Source organism: Barbatula barbatula, assembly GCF_947034865.1.
Source record: "Barbatula barbatula genome assembly, chromosome: 2".
Taxonomy (NCBI): Eukaryota; Metazoa; Chordata; class Actinopteri; order Cypriniformes; family Nemacheilidae; genus Barbatula; species Barbatula barbatula.
The window spans coordinates 15,249,951-15,276,632 of record NC_136767.1 but is presented as its reverse complement, the minus strand read 5'-3'; the positions used below and the strand labels follow the sequence as shown (position 1 = coordinate 15,276,632).

General features: G+C 40.1%; 1 protein-coding gene across 2 annotated transcripts; it reads right to left on the bottom strand.

Annotated features, from left to right (window-relative positions):
* Positions 1–386: 386 nt before the first annotated feature.
* cnot6l (CCR4-NOT transcription complex, subunit 6-like) lies at positions 387–26,455 on the bottom strand. Of its 2 annotated transcripts, none has more exons than XM_079473042.1 (12): positions 26,292–26,455; positions 11,384–11,505; positions 10,783–10,969; positions 10,526–10,611; positions 10,353–10,442; positions 10,203–10,271; positions 9,968–10,125; positions 9,674–9,828; positions 9,085–9,236; positions 7,662–7,889; positions 7,024–7,226; positions 387–2,892 (listed from the first exon to the last, which is right to left on the bottom strand). In XM_079473042.1, the coding sequence occupies exons 2-12, from the start codon at positions 11,493–11,495 to the stop codon at positions 2,683–2,685; spliced, it is 1,650 nt and encodes a 549-aa protein (XP_079329168.1). In that variant the 5' UTR covers positions 11,496–11,505; positions 26,292–26,455; the 3' UTR covers positions 387–2,682. The 2 variants fall into 2 exon arrangements, with proteins under 2 accessions (XP_079329168.1, XP_079329169.1); XM_079473043.1 differs by having other exon boundaries at positions 11,384–11,619; positions 26,292–26,411.
* Positions 26,456–26,682: the final 227 nt, after the last annotated feature.

Sequence of the window (26,682 nt, the reverse complement as noted above, 5' to 3'; positions counted from 1 at the left end):
GTCGACCCTGATGCTAAATGGATCAAAAAAGTATTGTCCAAAGTAATGAAGAGGTAAGGTATCCATCCCAATGTATATGTTCTGTTCTAATAAATCCAAATTTGAACAAAAATTGTGATTGAAAATGTTACCTCTTTAATTTCTAACTTTGGCATTCTCGTGTTTCTTTATTCAATTAGCAAAAGACCTTTAAAGTATTGAACCCACTGTGGAATTAATAGATGCAGACAAGAGCAACCACAACAAAGACATTTGAAATATTTTCTGCTTTTGTTTTCCTGTAAAATGTCAAATGAGGTTTATTGAGTGTTGCTGGGTGATCTTAGCTACTGTATGCGCACTATGTCTGTGACATAGTTTTGGAATAAAAACCTCACAACCATCTTCCTTGAAAGTAAAATGACATCTTTATTGCTTTTACTGTGGACACAAGAACAGACCTTTTATTTTTATTTTGATTGAGAAAATTGATCGATTTATCTTTTAAACAGGCTACATGGTAAAGCACCAAGTTGATAAATAAAAACAATGAAGATAAATCCTGTGTTCCACATTACCATATTGTTTATAGACCAAGCAAGATTCACAAAACTTGTCATAAGTTTGAGAGAAAGAGCATGAAAAAGGCTATCGTACACCTCACATGTTAGGAACAAACACTCCGGTGTCCACATTCACTTAAAGACCACTTGTATTTTCCACAGTCTTTCAAAACACAAACTGATTTTTTGAACCGATTATACTCTGAATACTAGGATTCAAATAATGAACTGGAATAAAAATATAATATAAGACAATGTTACTTTTCTGGTAAACAGGAAAACCATTCGATTTTCTATTTAATGTTGTCAAATATTAACATAACAATATTATTATTTTGCAGATTGTTTAACCTCCAACCTTGTTTAATATAACGGTGTCATTGCAACTGTACTAGTAGTCTTTCCAGTGAAGAGATGAATGGATAGGTGAGTGGTTGGATGATGCTGGTGCTGGCCCCCTCTTTAAGAGTTTTGCTATAATAGGCAGTACTGCTGTAGAAAAGATGGTTGAAAACTAGGCACAGTTTTATCAAAGTGGAATGATCTCATTTTCATACAAAGTTTCTGAAGGCTTTCTGTTGAGTTGTAAAAGGGTGTGTTTATGATCTTACACTATAGACCACTTCAGATGACGTAATACACAAATGTTTAGAACAACATACAGTTGAAGATTGAAACAATTAATAATAATTGAATAAAAATCATAAATTAAATAAATTAATCCAAACGTGCCTCTGGACCAGTGTTTACATTTTGCAAAGTGGTCTATAGATAATGAGACGGGGCATAGCTGGTTTTTCTCATCCTAAAGTTGTTCCAAATCGGTCTAAATATTTGTACACAGAGAAAGATACGTAGAAGAATGTTAGGGCCACCATTGACTACCATGGTAGAAATAATTATTCTATATTTTTCTGTCAAACACAAAATGAAATATTTTGAAGAATTTAGGAAAACAATAACAGTGTCAGCAAAGATAATATGGGTAGGATATATTCAGTGTGGTAACTGCATCTTTCTTAAGAATAATGGCAAAAAGTTAGAAGACTATACTTTTAAACATTTTACTGTTTGCTTAGTTTTCTAGTTTCTAAAAATTGAAAAGCACAAACGAGGAAAGTTCCCACTGAAGTTGTTTTCTTGCAAACATCATGTTTCTGTTGCACCAGTAAAAACAAATGTAAAAAGTTAGTTTAGTGAAATTCTGTGAAAGCTGTTGTATTAAGTTTGCTGCCCTCAAACTGAAGAGAAGACATGAACCTTAAAAGTAGATTCAACAGCGAGTGAAGTGCACCTGAATCAAAAGCGAGAGGGAACATGGCCCGAGTGAAGAGTTTCAGTTTTTCAGACTGAGAATAAACAAATTTAATCAGTGTTACATCCCTTCCAACAATAAAACACTTCCAAGCCGATCAGACGTATGTAAGAACGAACTGTACAACTCTACTATTAATGGTACAATTTGCATTAATCACCTCCGCCAACAAGACATTCATTGTCAATGATTTTTGAGCAGCTAATTCCTCAGAACCCTGACATCAATGAGACAGCCCCTCAGAGGACGACTTCATACGGTGTCATTACACATCTGTACTGTCATGTGATGGATGTCATTGCAAGCAGTGTGAGAAAACAGCAAACATACACAGCTTGGTTTGAATCAGTAGGGCTGGGATCCTCTTTAATAAAGTAAATCTTCGACATAAAAGACAATTTTGCATAATACTTCATCAAAAAAGTTTAAAAAAAATAGATTTAATGTCTTCATTAAGATTTCTTAGTCAAATTTATGAGATGTTGACGGCCTTGTTTTGTAAAACTCTTCTGTACATTATTTTGCTACATAAAATGTGTCTTTGATGCATTTGTACCTCACATTTATATTCAGACAAACGGATCAATCTTCTGGAAAGCAGCATGATTCACAGATACCAATCGGAGAATCCCAACCCTAATTTGGTGTTAAGCTTTCGAATATCAAGTCGGAAAAAGTCAGAAGATCATACAATCCTGTGCAAAGTTTAAAAAAGGAACAAAGTGGATTATGACTTCACTCCTTGATGCATGATTATACTTTAGGGGCTCATGAGGGTCTCGTCTTTGGTTGAGGCGGTTAGGACAGTGGGGGATGAGGACTGCACTACCTGTGGACAGGCAGATGCACCCCGTTGAGAGGAGGCAAAGGTGGGTGGTACTCCAGCTGAGCCAGAAGAGAAAAATGATCGGAGGGGATGTGCGGGTGAGGGCAGCCGGTTATGTTGTTGTCCCTCAGCCATTGCGTTTCCAGTGGACCTAAAACTCCCAGAACGCTCATGTGGGTCTTAGAGAAGAAAATGTAATCGATCACACCCTAGAAAAGAAAAGGCAAGTCTCATTTTCTTTTCAATACAGAAGCAGAGTATACGGAGTACACTGTAAAAAATCCAATTTAAAAATGTTCTTCTGACAAAGTTTCTTGAACAAAGATTTTTTTTAGTAGAACATTTTGTATATACTGAACAAAATTAGACTAAAACTGTTGCTGACGAAGATCGTTTTGTTCATTGGACTTACATATTGAAGATATTTATTTAAAATGTGGCAAAAAGTTTGCCCAAATTAAACCATTTCATCTGAACAAACGGAAAGTTCCCAGCATGGACTGCATCCAATGACCAATGTTCTGGTCTGTTTTGATCAGTGTTTATACAACGTAATAAAATAATTAAATGAACACTTAATCTTCTGAGTTGGGTGGATTTAAAGTTGTAGTTGACAGAATTTAGAAATCTGCTTGTTGCCAAATGAATTAAGTTGGATCAACTCATTTATTCTCTTTGTAGTTACTCTGTAAATTTAGTTCACATAAACTGCTTGCCCAAAAGTTGAGTAAATGAGAAAAGGCTAGGGGAAATTAGCACCAAGATTCTTTTTGTTGTGCAGGCTTAACATATTTTAGTCGTCAGTAACAGTAATCCCTGCTGAATAAAAAACATTACAGTCCTGCACAAAACACATTAGATCATTTAATGGATTTAATGGTTATAATGGGAAGCATTCGACAGCCCCGGTGTATAAAACCACTCATAGACACAAAAAGCAAGAATACGTCTCGGTTACATCTGTAACCTCCGTTCCCTGATGGATGGAACGAGACGTTGTGTAGAGAGACTGACTGGGGGTTTGATCTTGAGAACCTACCTTCTCTGAGATAATTAATTATAAAATGCCAATGGGTTTGGCGAATGGCACGCGCACGCCAGTCTCCGCCCCGTACATACGGGTATAAAGGAAGATGGTGGCAGTCATTCACTCACCCTTTGTACTGAGGAACCTGAGAGGGCACTCCCGTTCACTGCAGTGGTTGGGCGCAGCGTTGTGGCATGAAGACGTAACAGAGACGTTCCCCTTCAGTCGGTCTCTCGACGTTGTGTAGAGAGACTGACTGGGGATCTATCTATACGCCACAGCGCTTGCACCGATATCACGACCTCCTAGCGGAGCGACCCTGACTGGGCTAGCGAGTCACAAGAGTGCTACCGCGAGATGTAATCTTCCAGTCACATAGTATTGGTCATACCGAGAAGCCTGTACTGACGGCCTCACGGACAGTGGCGTACGCCTCTAGTAGTGAGGAGCTGTCCGGAGCCGAACACTGGGGAAACACTGCTCTCCTCTTAGAAGAGTGTGTTACGGAGGCCACATCCTACCCAGAGGGGAGGTTACATGTGGAGACACTAACATGGTCTCACCGGCGGGGAGAACAACATGCGCAAAAAGGTGTCAGCCCGAGTAGGGGGACAAATCCAGGTGGGATTACCACCGGCGGGGAGGTCACAGATTCACCAATCGGGAAATCATGAGTGAGGAATTCAACACACGGGACGACCCAGAGGGGAGTCACTACGTATGGGGCACTAGTCCTAGTACAGTGGTCTACCTGAGCAGGGATGACTCTACCTATACCGGACCTGGTTCCAACAAACGGCTCCGCTCAGTCTGTTACCAAGTGCCAATGCTTGGTGATGGATGGAATGCCTATACTTCGCAACGAGAGGGGAAAGTAGGGAGGCTAAAAATAGCGCACCAGTCTCACCTGAGGAGGGGAGAAGGTGCTTTCGCAGGCGTACGCCCAAACCAGGAGCCCAACCTAAACGTTGGCGGCGTTAAGGACATGGGCTGCAACTGGTTCCACGTGGAGATTGTAAAACCTTGTGAAGGTACTGGGCGTAGCCCAACCCGCAGTTCTACAAATGTCTGCCAGAGAGGCGCCCTGTGCCAGAGCCCACGAGTGGAGTGCCACTTCCAATATGAGCCGGGCTGCGCAGGCATGCAGTCGCCACTCTCCGCGTGGAGTACCCTGTCGAGAGAGTGCATCGGCTGTCTGGTTCAGGTTGCCCGGAAGAAACGTGGCCCGCAGGGATTTCATCTGCTGACTCCAAAGGAGGAGCCGTCGAGCGAGTTGTGATAACTGCGGTGAGCGTATGCCGCCTTGCGATTGATGTATGCCATGGCAGTCGTGCTGTCCGACCGGACTAGCACGTGTTTGTCCTGCACGAGGGGCTGGAGCCGCCTCAGTGCCTGAAGGACTGCCAGCAACTCTAGGCAGTTGATATGCCAACGCAGTCAGGGACCCGTCCACCGACCCGATACTGCGTGCCCACTTGCACACCGCACCCCACCCTTACAGGGAGGCGTCTGTTGTTACCACGACATGCCTCAACCTGTCCGAGCGGAACCCCCGCTCGGAGAAAGGTCAAGTCTGACCAGGGTGAGAGAGTGCGAAGGCACTAAGGCATTACCGTAATTCGCCTGGTGCCGGCGTGCCACGCCGTCCAGGGAACCAGACTCTGTAGCCAGTGCTGGAGCGGCCGCATGTGCATTAACTCGAGAGGGATTACCCCTGCCAAGGACGCCATGTGACGGCAGATTGTGTAGGTGCTTGTTCAGGAGGCTCAGATCCAAAATGGGACCCCGCCCTTTTTTGGCACAATGAAGTACTGGCTGTAAAACCCGGCCGACATCTTTGTTATAGGGACGGGTTCGACTGCACCCTTCGCCAGAAGGGCGGCGACCTCAGCCCGAAGCACGGGGGGATTCTCTCCTCGCACAGAGGTGTACAGAATGCCCCGAAACTTGGGGGGGGGGGTGCCTGGCGAACTGGATCGAGTAACTGAGACGGATTGTCCTCTCTATCCAATGTGACGGGCTGGTGCGCTGCCAAGCCAGAGAGTCTGCTTCCGGACCGCGGAGAACTGCCGTCCTCCATGGTATCACCAAGCAGCCCTGCTTGCGAGATGGGCGCATCCAGAAGGCGGGCCTCCTGGGCGCCGCTCATCTGCGCAAGACTAAGCCACAGATGCCGCTCTTGGACCACCATTGTGGACATCGACCGACACAGGGCACGTGCCGTGGCCTTCGTCGCTGGTAGCGCGAGGTCTGTGGCAGTAAGCAGCTCACTCATACGAGTTGGGTCGGACTTCCCGCCGTCCAAATCCTTCAGGACTTTCGCCTGAAAAACCTGGAGGACCGCCATGGCGTGGAGAGCGGAGGCGGCTCGTCCAGCAGAACTGCAAGCCTTCGACACCAGTGTTGAAGAGAGCTTACATGCTCTGGACGAGAGTCTAGGTCGACCCCCCAAGTGGCAGCTGTCTGCGGGCACAAGTGGCCCGCGACTGCACGCTCCACCTGGGGGACGTCAACATAGCCTCTAGCTGCCCCACCAACCAGGGAAGTCACAGCCAACGAGCCCTCCGGCCTGAAACGCGCCGAAAGGGGTGCATTCCAGGACTTGGCGAGCTCGTCATCAGAAACCGCGCATCTAGGGAAAGCATGGCCGACATCTCAGCGTCAGTCTCCTCCGGAGCTCGACTGCCTGATGACAGGAGATCAGAGGAGTCTTCCGCATCCGATCCCAGCAGGCAGCTGTCCAACGCAGCGACAGAGATAGCATCATCATCCGTCTGCCGAAACGCCCAGGGGAAGTCCACCGAAAGGAGAAGTCCGCTGCTCCGCGTCGTAAATCGAGCAGGTTAAAAGTTCTCGAAGTCGAGTATCGCGTGTAGCATCAGCAAACACACAGGTTTCGAAGAACAAAGGATGAGTGAATGACCACCGCCATCTTCCTTTATACCCGTATGTACGGGGCGGAGACTGGCGTGCGCGTGCAATTCGCCAAGCCCATTGGCGTTTTATAATTAATTATCTCGGAGAAGGTAGGTTCTCAAGATCAAACCCCCAGTCAGTCTCTCTAGACAACGTCGAGAGACCGACTGAAGGGGAACTGACAGTTAAACTGTCCTTAAAGTATGCCAGAATCCCCTCAATTAGACACGCCCCCTCTAAAACCCCTATGAGACGTGCAAGCAAAAAAACGCAAACATTGTAAACATGCAAAATAATTTATTAAGAGCTCCACGAAACCATCATATTAGTTAAACCCAGAATCTAGATTCCATTCTATAAAAATAAATCTTAATCGGAGTTTTATGTATTGTCTCACCTTGAAATCATAAGTGTAGTTTGTGTAGGGCATCAGATTCCCTTCGTAAGCGCTCTTCAGCTGGAAACTGTGCGTGATGCTGCCGTCGGGTTTGCTGTTTTTGCCATTGCAACTGAAGTTGGTCAAACAGTCGCTGTAGCGCAGCTCCTTAAAGTCTTTGTGGTTCTCTGCAACTCCGCCATTGCTCAGATACTCCACAACACCTGTGAGGAAAGGCAGAGAAACCTTGTAAGACCCCGTTTCAAACACGTTGCTAATAAAAATAAAATAAAAAAATAAAAGCAAATAAAGCGTCTTAAAATATCATCAAAACTATAAAATGTTTTAGCATGTTTTAAGTTTCCCACATTTCACTATAATTGAAAACTTGATATCTTTGCATTTTTTCACTCAGCATTTTTGAGATCTTACTCTGGGAAGTTTTTTAAGGGGTATTGAAGGGTATTGAACACATCAGTTTAACTCACTCACGTCTTATGAATGCATGTGCTTTTTCGAGCTATGCCAACACAACTAAGTCATATATGGCCTGGAATTGCATGAGAGTGAGTAAATTATGAGAATTGTCATATTTCAGTAAACTTTTCCTTAGTCTTTTTTTTAAATGACATGCTGTAACCATCAGTTATGAAGCCTACCAGAGTCTGGGAGGGAGTTTAGATCAGCACAAAGGACTATTGGGATGGAACCAATGTCTGAAGTGGGTGAGGTGGAGTTGATGGAGCTTGATGCTCTTTCAGCAATGCTCTTCAGCTCCGAGAGGAACATCATGGTCTGGATGAGCTTCACGTCCGAGTATTCTGGATCCCAGTGCATGTGTGCATTTGCTACCAACAGAATCTGCTTCTCTGGAGGCTCCTTTAAACCTACAATATATCACCAGTAAAGCATAATATTATACAAATACAGTAGTCAGGAGGTAACACATAAAGCTGCTTGAGATAATTAATATTCTTCTTGAATTATTGAGACTATAATTGCATTATCAAGGTCAGTGCTCCTAGTTCTTCAAAATAAAAACTGCACATTAAAACGGGAAACTAGGGGAAAGTGCAAAAATCTTCTAAATCAGACAAAAACATGCTTTAGACAGCAAACTTTACCTTTTTTATAGAAAACTGAGAAAATGAGAGGATATAAAATCTTGTTTCTCCGAACCAGGGCCAGGGTCATGGCAAATTAATTTCCATGCACAACTTTAGATCCAGTTGCAAACTTGATTTGCATCAAAAAGTACAGAAAGTAGTTTCATGAGAAAACTATACAGTGTGGCTCACTAACATTCAATTTACCCAAAGAATTCAACGGTGTGATCTGTGTAAATGATTAAATTATTGATTCATTTGCAACAAATGCATTTTAGGTTTCAGTTTCATCAAAATCAATGAAAAGTTTAGAAACACTGACATGTATTTTGTGATCTTAAGAATAATTGGATTTAAAGGCATTTCCTTTTATATTTCAAATACATTTTGTATATAAAAATATGATTGTGAAAAACTGCTTTCATTAGAAAAAACGTACTTGATTATTTGGACTAAATAATGTGGCCCAAAAGAGCCCAGCATTGATGGCAACTTCCTCCAATAGAAAAAAAAAGCAATTTAAAAAGCATTTCACGGTGAGACCTGAAGAAACTGGCTGATAAAATGCAAATTTAGCAAATTCAAGGCAAATTGTAGCAACTAAAATACTGTATAACAGCTTTGTTTTTTGTGACAAAATTATTCTCTTTATTTACATGATTGTTTCTTCAATCTAAAAAATATATATAAATAAGGAATACATTTGTGGTCCTAAACTTTTAAACGGTAGTGCACCTCATCTAAGGAGGAAAAATAAACTTATGTCACTGTTAATGTTTGTTGAATGTAAAACAGTTATATCCTTAGCTTGTTATTCGTAAACTTAGATTAGAGAGTTTTTTACTCATAACAGTGAACATGGTATTTATAATCATCTCATGACAATGGCAAAAGTTTGTTATGTACTGCCATCTGCTGGAAATGACTGTGAACAAGAACCTAAATGGAACGGTCTCTTATCATTTAAGGTCCTTACCACTAGCAAACAGATCTTTTTTCACCTCCAACAAGACAGCTACTCCGATGTTATCTTTGGTCATGACTCGATTAAGCATAACCTCTGAGCCCTCTGAGTTTGCCATGGCAACCTGATTGAACTCCACTGTGTGTTTCTGCACCAGAGTGAATCTACAAAGTAAAAAGGGCACAAGATGAGCTCAATGTAATTTTACTGGTTAGAAAACCAACTGATCAAATATGGTGGTGTTATTTCACATTATATTTTGATATACCTGTATGTGTGTATGAAATTGGTAGGACGATATGTGTTTTGTTCATTGTGATATGTGATGTGTAACGTGGTACGGTCTGTGGAAACAAATTTCCTCTTTGAGGACAATAAAGAATGAATCTGATCTGAATCTGATATATTCTCTAAAACAGAGGTGCTAGATCCTGCTCCTGAAGATCTACCTTCCTTAAGAGTTAGCTTCTAACCACACTCCACCTCACATGCCTGTATTTTCAAGTTATCTCCAAGACCAAGTTTGGGTGTTTTTATAAGTGTCTGATCTTCAAAAGAATGAAGAATCTCTGATAATATGAAAATAGAAGTAGATCATTACTTGTCGCTTTTGAAGAACACAGCACAGCCGTCCACATGTTTCCGCTCTTGTTCTGACATGAGTTTGGCACGAGACTTTGGGCAGAAAAATCCATCATATCCCCGGTCTTTTAATGTGTCCAGAAAGAAAGTGTAGTACTGTTCCGTTTCCACCTCCTGCAGAGAAAATTTGCATTAAAGCTAACTGAAAGCACAACAACACGATTGACAATCTGCAAACCAACGTATTTGATCATTTTACATCATTGTTTATGAAAATGACTGACTGTAATAGAGACGCATCAAACAAAACAACCTGCAGGCTGATGATGTCCGCATCACAGTTTGTGATCTCCTCCATGATTCCCTTCTTCCTGTACTCCCAGTTAAGAGCCCAGGATGGACAGTAACCGTACAACTGTCTTGTTGCATACTTGTCACACAGTACGTTGTAGCACATAACTGTGAACACAGCTTAAGAAAGACATTTAATGTTAGCTTTGCCCTTGTTTAATTGTGTCTCACATCAGTGACGGGATGCTGACTGGTACCTCTGGGCATCATTTGGTCTCGCTCCTTCAAAGTGATCCAAGGTCTTTGGGGTAGTTGTTCTGGGTGGACTAATGGAAAACAACGTTAGTTAATTTCATTCAACAACTGAGTGATTTTTAAAGCATGTGTGTTTCTGTGGCAGTTATTACCTGCAAGATTGTCAAGCATGTAATTCAATAACTTTCTCGTTCCATCAGAGTCCTGATAAATGTTGAGAATATCCTGGGACAGCGGATTACCTGGGAAATTATTTTTTCCTCAGTATGCAATGACAAAAATGCTGTGTATGATAAATACTACATTAACATGTTTTTGCCATCACCTTTAAGTCCAAGGGTTTGCAACTGGAACAGCCGACCAAGTTCATAAGGTAAAACTCGTAAACAATTGTTGTTCAAAAGCAATTCCCTGTAAAGGAGATTAAAGTATAAATACTTTCAAATCTGACACACATTTTACTGTACAACAATGTGCTTTTTAGAACAACTGAATAAAATGACTCCAAAGGCCTTGACTACAGTTTAGTCTAACCTTAGCCTGAAAGTTTGTCAAACATGCTCTTTTGACACCTTCAGTCACCTGAGAGTCACCATGTTGCCGAGTTCTGCTGGCAGGCTGCGCAGTTTGTTGGAGGACAGGTTCAGGAAGACAAGATGGGGGAGATTCGCGATTTCAGGAGGAATCCGGCTAAGGTTGTTGTTATTGATGTGGAGAGCAGTCAAATGGGTCAGTGTCCATAATGAGCTGCTTAGGCTTCTTACCCGCCCTGTGACATGAAAGAGCCAGAGCCATAAACATTTAACACCAAATATCCAAACACATTCAATGCACACTGAATATATAACATAACACAAAATATATATTAGTGGCCTTATGGTTAGAGAGTCGGACTCGTGACCAGAAGGTTGCCGGATCGATTCTCAAGGCTTGCGGGTAATGACTGAGGTGCCCTTGAGCAAGGCACCTTACCCCTACTTGCTCCCCACTGGGTGTACGTGTGCTCTGGGTGTACTTGTGTTTACCACCTGCTGTGCGTGTGTTCACTACTCTCTGGATGGGTTAAATGCAGAGGTCACATTTCGGGTATGGGTCACCGTATCTGACAAATAGGTCACTTTTATATAATGTATTTAGGCCATTAATAAGGCAAACCGCAGGAGTGATTTGTGCAATTACTAACCAGAAATTTCCAGTTCAGTCCAGTGTGATTTCTTCCCACTTGCTGCCTCCTCGGAAGACATGATGGTGTATAATCTGCGTGGGTCTGGAGGGTCATATTTTTCCTTTGGCATGCCTGATAGTCTGAACATCCATGCAGAAAATTACTTCTGACGCTTCTCCCAATTGGCAACATTTGCAGTAATTCAAAATAACCGTCTGACGTTCTGTGAATGTGGCCTCTGTCCATTCCAAAGGCTGTTATTACAGTTTGTAAACATTATGTAAATCGTACAACAAACAAACATGCTCTTGTACTTGGCCAATAAGAATGCTTTTGCTGCTTGTGACCACCTCATTATATGCAAGAACTGGCAACAATGACAAAACACTTACAATAGTTCATTACAATCTTCATTTACAAATACGCAAAATTTAAGAAATAAACACAGTGTAGGCCAACAGGTACAGAATAATGCTGTAAAATGTCAATATCATATTGTAGACTGGAGGGCAAGAGATACTTAGTGTCTACTGAGAGCAGACAGCTGATGTTTACTGCTATATTGAACTGTTCGAGTCGCCGATCTCTTTCATGTCAAGCCAAAACATTATCTGGGGCACTCACATGGTAAAACTTTAAATAACTTAGGGGACATCACAGACTTTTCGATTGAAGCTTTTCAGCTGTGACAAAGATGACAACAAAAAGTACTTTCACGAAACATTATATTAATAGAAAGCTTTCAAACAAGACTGTCCCCATTTGCCTTGTACAGCACGAACACGCGCTGCACTGTTATCGTCATTCGCAGCTGTTAAAAGTGAAGACGGTCCAAAAATGAAACTTGTTTGAGAGGATGTTTTGTGCATATCATACTTCGGAATTACAGCTAACGTGTTTTTATGAGCAGAACAGTATTGCGTGCGCAATGCAAATGAACGCTGCCACATAAAGTTGACAGCTGCTAGGCGTTACGTAACCATCAAAGTTACAACGAGGCTGAATCCAGCTTCTTATTCGCAGTTTCTTATTGACGCTATCCGTTCCACCTTAAAAACGCGAAGCATCCGCTTTTCCAGTTTCTTATTCACGCGTAGCTTAGGGATCATCTCGCGTTTCTCTTCTTTTACGTTTTTAAAATAAAAACTTTTGTGTGTGTGCGCGTGCGTGCGTGCGTGCGTGCGTGTGTGTGTGAGAGAGTGCACAGATGATGGGATGCTGCTTGCTGTCTAAGTCATGACATGCTGAATGCCCCTTGGATGAACGTGAACTTCACGTGGAACCTCCATCACCCACTCCCCTTACCATTCTCTATATTACTTTGATAGAACAGTTTTTTAGGCAGCCTATCTCCACAAAGAATATTAATCATATCCAAAAGTACCTACATGTTTCTAAGTGCAATATTCTAGTGAAGAGCATGCAATACGGTTTATGCATAATTAAGTAAATGATGTGTATATTTGTAAAAAGCATAGTATACACCGTTTTTTAATACTTTGCATATCTATAATTAACTGTCCCTCTTACCTCTTATGTAAATTAATTATTTTCATCATTGATGTATTTTATTTTATTTTTATTTTATATATTTATTTTTTCCATTTCCTGTGTTTGTCTATACTGTATTTTTTCATTCTGAGCTCCTGAAACCAGAACACGTTGCATGTCTGTGTGTGCACAATTGGAAAATAAAGCTTATTCGAATTTTCTTCTGATCCACTGCTCTTATACAATTTATTATACTCTTGTTGGTCTTAGCCAGTGCGTATATTACTGCTATGTAGTTACATGTATTTAGATTTATGTAAACTTTGTCACTTGTTGTATGTACAGAATATGTGTTTTTGTACAAGTATGTCTTTGATGGTGCGTTAAAAGTTCCACAGGTGGGTTATACCTTGTCTTGATGTCTACCGCATGGGGTGCCATATCTCGACTTTCTTTGAGGGTGCGTTAGAAGTTCTACATTGGAGTTATACCCAGTATTGGCGACTAACATCTAGCCAAAAAACAGACATTTTTACTGTAGCATTTTGGAGTTATTGACCCCTGAAGTTGGCATATTTCACAGTACTCTTCATTGCACCTATGGGACATTTTGAGGTACTACATCTCGAGAACCTTTAAGGATGCGTTAAAAGTTCTACATATAGGTTATACCCAGTATCCTTGACTACCCCCTGGCCAAAAAGCAGACAATTTTACTGTAGCATTTTGAAGTTATTGACCCCTGAAGTTGGCATATTTCACAGTACTCTTCATTGCACCTATGGGACATTTTGAGGTGCTACATCTCGAGAACCTTTAAGGATGCGTTAAAAGTGCTACATATAGGTTATACCCAGTATCCTTGACTACCACCTAGCCAAAAAGCAGACAATTTTACTGTAGCATTTTGGAGTTATTGACCCCTGAAATTGGCATATTTCACAGTACTCTTCAATGGGCCGTTGCACCTATGGGACATTTTGAGGTGCTACATCTCGAGAACCTTTAAGGATGCGTTAAAAGTTCCACATAAGGGTTATACCCAGTATCCTTGACTACCCCCTGGCCAAAAAGCAGACAATTTTACTGTAGCATTTTGAAGTTATTGACCCCTGAAGTTGGCTTATTTCACAGTACTCTTCATTGCACCTATGGGACATTTTGAGGTGCTACATCTCGAGAACCTTTAAGGATGCGTTAAAAGTGCTACATATAGGTTATACCCAGTATCCTTGACTACCACCTAGCCAAAAAGCAGACAATTTTACTGTAGCATTTTGGAGTTATTGACCCCTGAAGTTGGCATATTTCACAGTACTCTTCAATGGGCCGTTGCACCTATGGGACATTTTGAGGTGCTACATCTCGAGAACCTTTAAGGATGCGTTAAAAGTTCTACATATAGGTTATACCCAGTATCCTTGACTACCCCCTGGCCAAAAAGCAGACAATTTTACTGTAGCATTTTGGAGTTATTGACCCCTGAAGTTGGCATATTTCACAGTACTCTTCAATCGGCAAATGCACCTATGGGACATTTTGAGGTACTACATCTCAAGAACCTTTAAGGATGCGTTAAAAGTTCTACATATAGGTTATACCCAGTATCCTTGACTACCCCCTGGCCAAAAAGCAGACAATTCTACTGTAGCATTTTGAAGTTATTGACCCCTGAAGTTGGCATATTTCACAGTACTCTTCAATGCACCTATGGGACATTTTGAGGTGCTACATCTCGAGAACCTTTAAGGATGCGTTAAAAGTTCCACATAAGGGTTATACCCAGTATCCTTGACTACCACCTGGCCAAAAAACAGACAATTTTACTGTAGCATTTTGGAGTTATTGACCCCTGAAGTTGGCATATTTCACAGTACTCTTCAATGCACCTATGGGACATTTTGAGGTGCTACATCTCAAGAACCTTTAAGGATGCGTTAAAAGTTCCACATAAGGGTTATACCCAGTATCCTTGACTACCACCTAGCCAAAAAGCAGACAATTTTACAGTAGCATTTTGGAGTTATTGACCCCTGAAGTTGGCATATTTCACAGTACTCTTCAATCGGCAAATGCACCTATGGGACATTTTGAGGTACTACATCTCAAGAACCTTTAAGGATGCGTTAAAAGTTCCACATAAGGGTTATACCCAGTATCCTTGACTACCCCCTGGCCAAAAAGCAGACAATTTTACTGTAGCATTTTGGAGTTATTGACCCCTGAAGTTGGCATATTTCACAGTACTCTTCAATCGGCAAATGCACCTATGGGACATTTTGAGGTACTACATCTCAAGAACCTTTAAGGATGCGTTAAAAGTTCCACATAAGGGTTATACCCAGTATCCTTGACTACCACCTAGCCAAAAAGCAGACAATTTTACTGTAGCATTTTGGAGTTATTGACCCCTGAAGTTGGCATATTTCACAGTACTCTTCAATCGGCAAATGCACCTATGGGACATTTTGAGGTACTACATCTCAAGAACCTTTAAGGATGCGTTAAAAGTTCCACATAAGGGTTATACCCAGTATCCTTGACTACCCCCTGGCCGAAAAGCAGACAATTTTACTGTAGCATTTTGGAGTTATTGACCCCTGAAGTTGGCATATTTCACAGTACTCTTCAATCGGCAAATGCACCTATGGGACATTTTGAGGTACTACATCTCAAGAACCTTTAAGGATGCGTTAAAAGTTCCACATAAGGGTTATACCCAGTATCCTTGACTACCCCCTGGCCAAAAAGCAGACAATTTTACTGTAGCATTTTGGAGTTATTGACCCCTGAAGTTGGCATATTTCACAGTACTCTTCAATCGGCAAATGCACCTATGGGACATTTTGAGGTGCTACATCTCGAGAACCTTTAAGGATGCGTTAAATGTCCTACATATAGGTTATACCCAGTATCCTTGACTACCACCTAGCCAAAAAGCAGACAATTTTACTGTAGCATTTTGAAGTTATTGACCCCTGAAGTTGGCATATTTCACAGTACTCTTCATTGCACCTATGGGACATTTTGAGGTGCTACATCTCGAGAACCTTTAAGGATGCGTTAAAAGTTCTACATATAGGTTATACCCAGTATCATTGACTACCCCCTGGCCAAAAAGCAGACATTTTTACTGTAGCATTTTGAAGTTATTGACACCTGAAGTTGGCATATTTCACAGTACTCTTCAATGGGCCGTTGCACCTATGGGACATTTTGAGGTGCTACATCTCGAAAACCTTTAAGGGTGCGTTAAAAGTTCTACATATAGGTTATACCCAGTATCCTTGACTACCACCTAGCCAAAAAAAAGACATGTTTACTGTAGCATTTTCAGGTTATGGACCCGTGAATCTCATGTTTGGCATATCTCACAAAACGGTACAATGGCGGTTGCACTTTTAGCACATTTTGGGGTGCCATATCTCAACTGTCTTTGAGGATAAATGTTAAATGTTCCAGAGCTGTGTTATACCATGTCTATTTGTCTACCAACATGCCAGAAAGCAGACTTAGTTTTAGCGTTCAATGTGCAGGGGATAAGGTGATTTCTATCAATGCCCAAGGTGCTGAAATGGCTATTAAGAATTAGAATGCCTTAAAAATACAATATCAATTACATTTATTCTGGTAATATCATTATTCACAAATAAAGTTTCTCAGCCAGATATTGTCCTATCCTAACAACCATACATTAATTCAAGGCGCAATTTGTAAAACAAGACATTTACCCATTAGACTGGTAATGTTGTCCAGGGTCACAATTAAGTTCTTAAACACTACAGTCTTTATTTCTAAATATTTAAAAAGGTGGTAGAATACTCTTTAAGCATCTAAATCACATTGATTCCCTTTTTTTATATTAACATAAGTGACTTAACAGTAGGTTTAACAACGCGGCCCCTTTAAGAACTGCAGCCCTAAGCAGGTCTAATGTGCTTACTATTTTCATAACTCTTTGTATTCATTTAATACTTCAGAATACAAAATGTGCTTTCTGGCATAATCTTGCCTGTTTTGTTCATTCAAGGACGAAAGAGAAGTTAATACTGGTCCGCTGTCTGAAAGATTCTGACGCAGCCTACCAGACGGAACTGCTACCCACAGCCAGAAACTGTCAACATACTGGACGTATCAATGCAACCATTTTTCAATCTCGCCTTAATAGTTTAAAGACCTTTATATGAATAAATGCGTGATTACATTAAAATGTATGTAGTTGGCAGACGCTTTTTTCCAAAGTGTCTTAACTTGCTTTATCCTATGCATATACATAGGTATGTGCAATCCCAACTATAGTGTGACTGTAATTGCGTTGGTAAAATAGTACAATTAAACTGACTACAAAAAAACTTAAACGTATGCCTACCTGGACTAAAATGTTTGACAGCTAGGACCCCATCGCAAGATGTCTAAGGATGTTTACAGGTAAGCGAATTAATTTCTGCATTCATTTGTTTATGTATTGAAAATATAGGCTCTCTTTATGCATGGTGTGTGGCTTAACGTTAGTAGGCCTACTATTGTTTTATTGGCAGTACTTGTTTACAATGATCTATCAACATTTTATAATATTCTTGCGTGCAAACATTCATTTAGTTTTGTTGTTGCAGGTTCAATGTGTTTGGAAAGGAATGTGTTAAGATTGTTTAATAGATGACTGTGGGTGTTTTTGTTTGGGGGCACACAGTTTTTAATGCAGTCTTAACCTGTATTGTAACTATGTTCATTGTTAACAGATACGGTATGTGTCTGTGAGTGAGGAAAACATTTTCACAGAATTAGCAGAAGTCCGGTCTAATGGACAGTCTTTCAGTACTTCTTCAATACTTCTTATCAAGACACAGGTGTCTGGGGACAGCTATGTTGTTCTCTAGCTATTCCTAACAATTTCAAGAACAGAAAGAGACTTCACAAGATCTCTTCAATAAAAGTAAATTAATCTCTCCCCCTTTCTGTTTTTAGTTAGGTTTTTCAACACATCTATCTCGATGCATTACCTCACATTTAAACTTTGTTGTAATTTAAAATTTAAGTACGGACATAACCGAGTAGAACACTGATATTCCTTAAATATGCTTGAGAGTAGTCAATGTATTGTGCAATATGAAGTAATTTATTAGTTTTTTTACATAATAAGGCTGAGCATTCCAGTTCAGTGGAATCCGTTTCTTCTAAAACTCTATATTGTGTCTGCAAGCTACCAAACACCTTGGACAAACCATATGCTCAGTGTGACAGGTGTAAAGATTGGTTTCACCCAAAGTGTGTAGGATACAAGAGCATTGAAGACATAAAAGTGATTTCACCATGACTGTGTCCTGACTGCTCCACAAAAAAGACAAGTTTACCATTACAGGGGGACAAAACTTAACTTTAGGAATCTTGATTAACCATAGTCTGGTGACATTGAAAAGGAAGGGGGGGGGGGAGGAGGATGAACAAAAGCATACATCTTGTACAGAAGGAGATTAACAGGCTCAGCAGTGCCCCCCTGAATTACAATTACAGCTGTCAAAAGATGAGTGGAATGGAATAAAACCATGCAAAAGACAAGGATATAGAATCCTTAAAGCTGGCTGGACAGACATGCTTTCAGAAAAACTCTGTCAAATTAGCAACTGTGTTCTGGCATTTTCGTATAATAAAGCTATTCAGTATCAGTCAAGAAAGAAATTGTGTCCATTCTGGCAAGGAAAGGCCAGTTGAAAATTTCCCGGTTGTGCACAGTTGAGGAACCTGCCAAAGATGCAGACTGTGTCCTGGTTAAGGTGGAAGTGTCTGGCCAAACAGATCATTCTACAGGCTTCACATTTCGAAGACGCACTAGTAAAAGTGAAAGGAAGACATAAAAGGGAAAATTTGCCAGTTCATTTCCATCGAAAACAGACAAAATATATATATTTTTTACATTTACATGATCGTAAAAGAATAACTAATTATGTTCATGTCTTTTCATTTTGTGAAGATGAAAATACCCAGAAAGAACTGGAAGACTGAAGAGTGCCTACAATGCAGGAATGATCATTATGAGCAGAACAGCTTAATTAGCTCTCCTCATGATTACATAATACAAGGGTAATGTATCTTCGAAAAGTTTACCTTTAATGTTTAATATGTAATATCCACTGAAAAATGTCTGAAGAACAGTCCAGAAATTGTTGAAAAAGTTCTTACTTACTGTTGAAAGGATGCAGAATAAATTTTCAAACCTTAGTAATGCGTGGTGATTCATATAAACTGATACAGCTTAAGAAAAGTAAAAATAAAACAAATCAGCATAAAATATATTGCACCTTAAGAACAGCTGCAGCACTGAAAAAGAAAACTAAACCTATACAACAATGTTTCATTGGTTTCATAGGCTCACTAAATAATGTTTAAGTGACCCAGTACACAGCAAATTTCTAAAAGTTCAGCTAACTCCTTTTTAAAATTAATAAGTCACTTTCTCGATTTAGGTCAGACACTGTACCAGTTTTGATCTACACTGAAGTCCTCTCTGTAGCCAAACATTTACATAATGGATCTTGTAACCTTGCAGTTTAGCGGATTAAATTGTAATATTACCGTTTAGTTGAAAGTTATGAACAGCAAAAAATACTAAGACAGCATCAACACTTAAGTATTTTCCATTTCTCAAACTTTTACCTCGGGATGCTCATCATGAGGTGAATAGTGATCACGCCAGCGTCCCACAAAGACTTCAGATGATTAAACACATGGGGACAGAAAATGTCAAGGCATGCAACAAAGAAAATTTAAAAAAGGCATATTACAAATAAACTTTATTTATCAATGTAATTTATGTCCTGTATTATTTATGAAGCACTTTCTTAATAATTCTTATTTTGATTATTTATAATGGCAAGCATATGCAATCAAATAAATGGAAACACTTTACAATGAGGTTCAATTTGTTAACAATGCATTAACAGACAAACTAACAATGAAAACAATCTACAACTTCTTTTAACACAAGTGGTTCTCTTGCTACTGGTTTAATTGAGGACTCAAATTCTCCATTTCTACCGTGAAAACAAAATAAGATACCGAAATCTAACATTAGCTTGACACAAAGCAAAAGCAAAGCCTGTGCAACAGATGTAATGGCATTTTACTGACACAAAATACCAACAAATAAAACACTACCTCGTTGGCTGCATGCTGCGAGAAAGGGAAATGATCTTTGAATCTTCCTTACGAATGTTCAAGTCCTTTGTGACGAAGATTTAAGCCTTTTTCTGAGCATAATGTCCGTGCTTACCACTTGCCTGTGTAACAACAGCACGAAGTATAAGAGAGGTAGAGATCAGCACACCTCTCCTCCCGTATCAGCTGTAACCACTAATTGAATTAACCATGTCCAGTCCTTCAAATTAAGGGGAGTGTCCATCAATCATAGGTGACCTATTCATCACACTTGCATGAACTATAAAACTATGAATAAGACTCGAAGTTCGTATTTGCGGCTTAACCCAATCCTTCAAAATATAGGTACTGCAATTTATAATAAAATAAATATATTAATATAAATATAATATAAATATTAGCCATAGTCCAATAATTATATTGGAATGTAAAAAGTATGTTTTTATGTGCAGTAGGATAGTATAAAATTAAAAATAATGATAACATCATCAATGACTCATAATATAAACAGAATTATTTTGGATAATGATGAGTTTTTTAAACCTTTTTGTGATATAATTTGCAGCACCTTGGACAGCGACAGAATCATCCCTGCCTTTGTATTAACCATTGACATTGGCCTGTTGAAGAGTACTGTGAAATATGCCAACTTCAGTACCTCAAAATGTCCCATAGGTGCATTTGCCGATTGAAGAGTACTGAAATATGCCAACTTCAGTACCTCAAAATGTCCCATAGGTGCATTTGCCGATTGAAGAGTACTGAAATATGCCAACTTCAGGGGTCAATAACTCCAAAATGCTACAGTAAAATTGTCTGCTTTTTGGCCAGGTGGTAGTCAAGGATACTGGGTATAACCTATATGTAGAACTTTTAACGCATCCTTAAAGGTTCTTGAGATGTAGTACCTCAAAATGTCCCATAGGTGCATTTGCCGATTGAAGAGTACTGTGAAATATGCCAACTTCAGGGGTCAATAACTCCAAAATGCTACAGTAAAATTGTCTGCTTTTTGGCCAGGGGGTAGTCAAGGATACTGGGTATAACCCTTATGTGGAACTTTTAACGCATCCTTAAAGGTTCTTGAGATGTAGCACCTCAAAATGTCCCATAGGTCCATTGAAGAGTACTGTGAAATATGCCAACTTCAGGGGTCAATAACTCCAAAATGCTACTGTAAAATTGTCTGCTTTTTGGCCAGGGGGTAGTCAAGGATACTGGGTATAACCTATATGTAGAACTTTTAACGCATCCTTAAAGGTTCTTGAGATGTAGTACCTCCAAATGTCCCATAGGTGCATTTGCCGATTGAAGAGTACTGTGAAATATGCCAACTTCAGGGGTCAATAACTCCAAAATGCTACAGTAAAATTGTCTGCTTTTTGGCCAGGGGGTAGTCAAGGATACTGGGTATAACCCTTATGTGGAACTTTTAACGCATCCTTAAAGGTTCTTGAGATGTAGCATCTCAAAATGTCCCATAGGTGCATTGAAGAGTACTGTGAAATATGCCAACTTCAGGGGTCAATAACTCCAAAATGCTACAGTAAAATTGTCTGTTTTTTGGCCAGGTGGTAGTCAAGGATACTGGGTATAACCTATATGTAGCACTTTTAACGCATCCTTAAAGGTTCTCGAGATGTAGCACCTCAAAATGTCCCATAGGTGCATTTGCAGATTGAAGAGTACTGTGAAATATGCCAACTTCAGGGGTCAATAACTCCAAAATGCTACAGTAAAATTGTCTGTTTTTTGGCCAGGTGGTAGTCAAGGATACTGGGTATAACCCTTATGTGGAACTTTTAACGCATCCTTAAAGGTTCTTGAGATGTAGTACCTCAAAATGTCCCATAGGTGCATTGAAGAGTACTGTGAAATATGCCAACTTCAGGGGTCAATAACTCCAAAATGCTACAGTAAAATTGTCTGTTTTTTGGCCAGGTGGTAGTCAAGGATACTGGGTATAACCTATATGTAGAACTTTTAACGCATCCTTAAAGGTTCTTGAGATGTAGTACCTCAAAATGTCCCATAGGTGCATTTGCCGATTGAAGAGTACTGTGAAATATGCCAACTTCAGGGGTCAATAACTCCAAAATGCTACAGTAAAATTGTCTGCTTTTTGGCTAGGTGGTAGTCAAGGATACTGGGTATAACCTATATGTAGGACATTTAACGCAACCTTAAAGGTTCTCGAGATGTAGCACCTCAAAATGTCCCATAGGTGCATTTGCAGATTGAAGAGTACTGTGAAATATGCCAACTTCAGGGGTCAATAACTCCAAAATGCTACAGTAAAATTGTCTGCTTTTCGGCCAGGGGGTAGTCAAGGATACTGGGTATAACCCTTATGTGGAACTTTTAACGCATCCTTAAAGGTTCTTGAGATGTAGCATCTCAAAATGTCCCATAGGTGCATTGAAGAGTACTGTGAAATATGCCAACTTCAGGGGTCAATAACTCCAAAATGCTACAGTAAAATTGTCTGTTTTTTGGCCAGGTGGTAGTCAAGGATACTGGGTATAACCTATATGTAGAACTTTTAACGCATCCTTAAAGGTTCTTGAGATGTAGTACCTCCAAATGTCCCATAGGTGCATTTGCCGATTGAAGAGTACTGTGAAATATGCCAACTTCAGGGGTCAATAACTCCAAAATGCTACAGTAAAATTGTCTGCTTTTCGGCCAGGGGGTAGTCAAGGATACTGGGTATAACCCTTATGTGGAACTTTTAACGCATCCTTAAAGGTTCTTGAGATGTAGCATCTCAAAATGTCCCATAGGTGCATTGAAGAGTACTGTGAAGTATGCCAACTTCAGGGGTCAATAACTCCAAAATGCTACAGTAAAATTGTCTGTTTTTTGGCCAGGTGGTAGTCAAGGATACTGGGTATAACCTATATGTAGCACTTTTAACGCATCCTTAAAGGTTCTCGAGATGTAGCACCTCAAAATGTCCCATAGGTGCATTTGCAGATTGAAGAGTACTGTGAAATATGCCAACTTCAGGGGTCAATAACTCCAAAATGCTACAGTAAAATTGTCTGTTTTTTGGCCAGGTGGTAGTCAAGGATACTGGGTATAACCCTTATGTGGAACTTTTAACGCATCCTTAAAGGTTCTTGAGATGTAGTACCTCAAAATGTCCCATAGGTGCATTGAAGAGTACTGTGAAATATGCCAACTTCAGGGGTCAATAACTCCAAAATGCTACAGTAAAATTGTCTGCTTTTTGGCCAGGGGGTAGTCAAGGATACTGGGTATAACCTATATGTAGAACTTTTAACGCATCCTTAAAGGTTCTTGAGATGTAGTACCTCAAAATGTCCCATAGGTGCATTTGCCGATTGAAGAGTACTGTGAAATATGCCAACTTCAGGGGTCAATAACTCCAAAATGCTACAGTAAAATTGTCTGCTTTTTGGCTAGGTGGTAGTCAAGGATACTGGGTATAACCTATATGTAGGACATTTAACGCAACCTTAAAGGTTCTCGAGATGTAGCACCTCAAAATGTCCCATAGGTGCATTTGCAGATTGAAGAGTACTGTGAAATATGCCAACTTCAGGGGTCAATAACTCCAAAATGCTACAGTAAAATTGTCTGTTTTTTGGCCAGGTGGTAGTCAAGGATACTGGGTATAACCCTTATGTGGAACTTTTAACGCATCCTTAAAGGTTCTTGAGATGTAGTACCTCAAAATGTCCCATAGGTGCATTGAAGAGTACTGTGAAATATGCCAACTTCAGGGGTCAATAACTCCAAAATGCTACAGTAAAATTGTCTGCTTTTTGGCCAGGGGGTAGTCAAGGATACTGGGTATAACCCTTATGTGGAACTTTTAACGCATCCTTAAAGGTTCTTGAGATGTAGTACCTCAAAATGTCCCATAGGTGCATTGAAGAGTACTGTGAAATATGCCAACTTCAGGGGTCAATAACTCCAAAATGCTACAGTAAAATTGTCTGCTTTTTGGCCAGGGGGTAGTCAAGGATACTGGGTATAACCTATATGTAGAACTTTTAACGCATCCTTAAAGGTTCTTGAGATGTAGTACCTCAAAATGTCCCATAGGTGCATTTGCCGATTGAAGAGTACTGTGAAATATGCCAACTTCAGGGGTCAATAACTCCAAAATGCTACAGTAAAATTGTCTGCTTTTTGGCTAGGTGGTAGTCAAGGATACTGGGTATAACCTATATGTAGGACATTTAACGCAACCTTAAAGGTTCTCGAGATGTAGCACCTCAAAATGTCCCATAGGTGCAACGGCCCATTGAAGAGAACTGTGAAATATGCCAACTTCAGGGGTCAATAACTCCAAAATGCTACAGTAAAATTGTCTGCTTTTTGGCTAGGGGGTAGTCAAGGATACTGGGTATAACCTATATGTAGAACTTTTAACGCATCCTTAAAGGTTCTCGAGATGTAGCACCTCAAAATGTCCCATAGGTGCATTGAAGAGTACTGTGAAATATGCCAACTTCAGGGGTCAATAACTCCAAAATGCTACAGTAAAATTGTCTGCTTTTTGGCCAGGGGGTAGTCAATGATACTGGGTATAACCTATATGTAGAACTTTTAACGCATCCTTAAAGGTTCTCGAGATGTAGCACCTCAAAATGTCCCATAGGTGCAACGGCCCATTGAAGAGTACTGTGAAATATGCCAACTTCAGGGGTCAATAACTCCAAAATGCTACAGTAAAATTGTCTGCTTTTTGGCTAGGGGGTAGTCAAGGATACTGGGTATAGCCCTTATGTGGAACTTTTAACGCATCCTTAAAGGTTCTCGAGATGTAGCACCTCATAATGTCCCAATAACCCCATAATGCTAGAGTAAAACTGTTTTGACGGTAGACATCAAGACAAGGTATTACCTAGCTGTGGAACTTTTAACGCACCATCAAAGACATGCTTGTACAAAAACACATTTTCAAACAAGTTTACATAAATCTATATACATGTAACTGCATAGCAGTAATATACGCAATGGCTTAGACCAACAAGAGTATAATAAATTGTATAAGAGCAGTGGATCAGAAAAAAATTAGAATAAGCTTTATTTTCCAATTGTGCACACACAGACATGCAACGTGTTCTGGTTTCAGGAGCTCAGAATGAAAAAATACAGTATAGACAAACACAGGAAATGGAAAAAATAAATATATAAAATAAAAATAAAATACATCAATGATGAAAATAATTAATTTACATAAGAGGTAAGAGGGACAGTTAATTATAGATATGCAAAGTATTAAAAAACGGTGTATACTATGCTTTTTACAAATATACACATCATTTACTTAATTATGCATAAACCGTATTGCATGCTCTTCACTAGAATATTGCACTTTCAAACTTGTAGGTACTTTTGGATATGATTAATATTCTTTGTGGAGATAGGCTGCCTAAAAAACTGTTCTATCAAAGTAATATAGAGAATGGTAAGGGGAGTGGGTGATGGAGGTTCCACGTGAAGTTCACGTTCATCCAAGGGGCATTCAGCATGTCATGACTTAGACAGCAAGCAGCATCCCATCATCTGTGCACTCACACACTCACGCACACGCGCACGCACGCACGCACGCACACACACACGTTTTTATTTTAAAAACGTAAAAGAAGAGAAACGCGAGACGATCCCTAAGCTACGCGTGAATAAGAAACTGGAAAAGCGGATGCTTCGCGTTTTTAAGGTGGAACGGATAGCGTCAATAAGAAACTGCGAATAAGAAGCTGGATTCAGCCTCGTAAAGTTACAAGGTAACTTCTCTCAATAAAATGAACATATACGATCTGAACTGATCGTTGTATCGCATCAAATGTCAGCTGCCTTTGTTTTATAAACTCTCTTTATGTCATTTAAATGAATAGATTTAAGTGTTTACGTTAATGGGTACAGCGACGCAGATCCAGTTCAGTTGTCAACTACACTTACAAATAACGTGGCTTTCATTGTGTACCTATTATTTAAAAAAATCGTACAAAGTTGCGACCACTTGTTTTAAATAGAATAAGTTTTGCTGGTGCACTGGCAACCAACATGAAAAGCACGTTGCCCATGCAACAACCCGAAGACGTTCCTCGTAAGGTCATCTATCTCCAGTAAATATGTGGCTTGTAATAGAATTAAACACGTGTTTCTTGTATTTATAAAATGAACCGTCAAAAGAGCACAACGTCTCATTATAGCTGCTCTGGCATCAGAATCATTAGATACCGACCATATGGCAACCATAAACAGGTCGTACAAATTCAATAAACAAGCAATGCTGTCTTACCTTCATCTGGGAACCGGGAAAGGATCTGATCGGAGACATACAGACAGACAGACAGACTGTAACCGATCCTCAACCCGAGAGTCGGGCAGAAGGAAGGACAACATTCAGAGCTTCCGCTCCAAACCACTGCCCCCTGACAACTGCGAATTTATTGCATCAGGGGTGTTACCCAGACTGTCGAAAATAATGTATGAAACTCCACTTTAATAAGTATCTTATGTACACCAGGTGTTCACGTAGACGAGGTGTGTTTCATAAATTCACGTCTGGAAAATATATTTTGTGCAACTTTTACTGGGGCATGTCACTAAATCTGCCATCGTGAATTGCAATATTTAAAGGGGCTTTTTAAAAGTATTATTACTAATCTATCGTTGCACATTACGGTGGA

Excerpts from the sequence above, each read along its gene's own strand:
- cnot6l (XM_079473043.1), bottom strand. The coding sequence starts at position 11,513 with ATGTTCAGACTATCAGGCATGCCAAAGGAAAAATATGACCCTCCAGAC. Across the intron at positions 9,829-9,967 it reads CGGACATCATCAGCCTGCAG|GAGGTGGAAACGGAACAGTA; the intron begins GTTGTTTTGTTT and ends TTTTCTCTGCAG. Across the intron at positions 9,237-9,673 it reads GTGTTCTTCAAAAGCGACAA|ATTCACTCTGGTGCAGAAAC; the intron begins GTAATGATCTAC and ends TTTACTTTGTAG.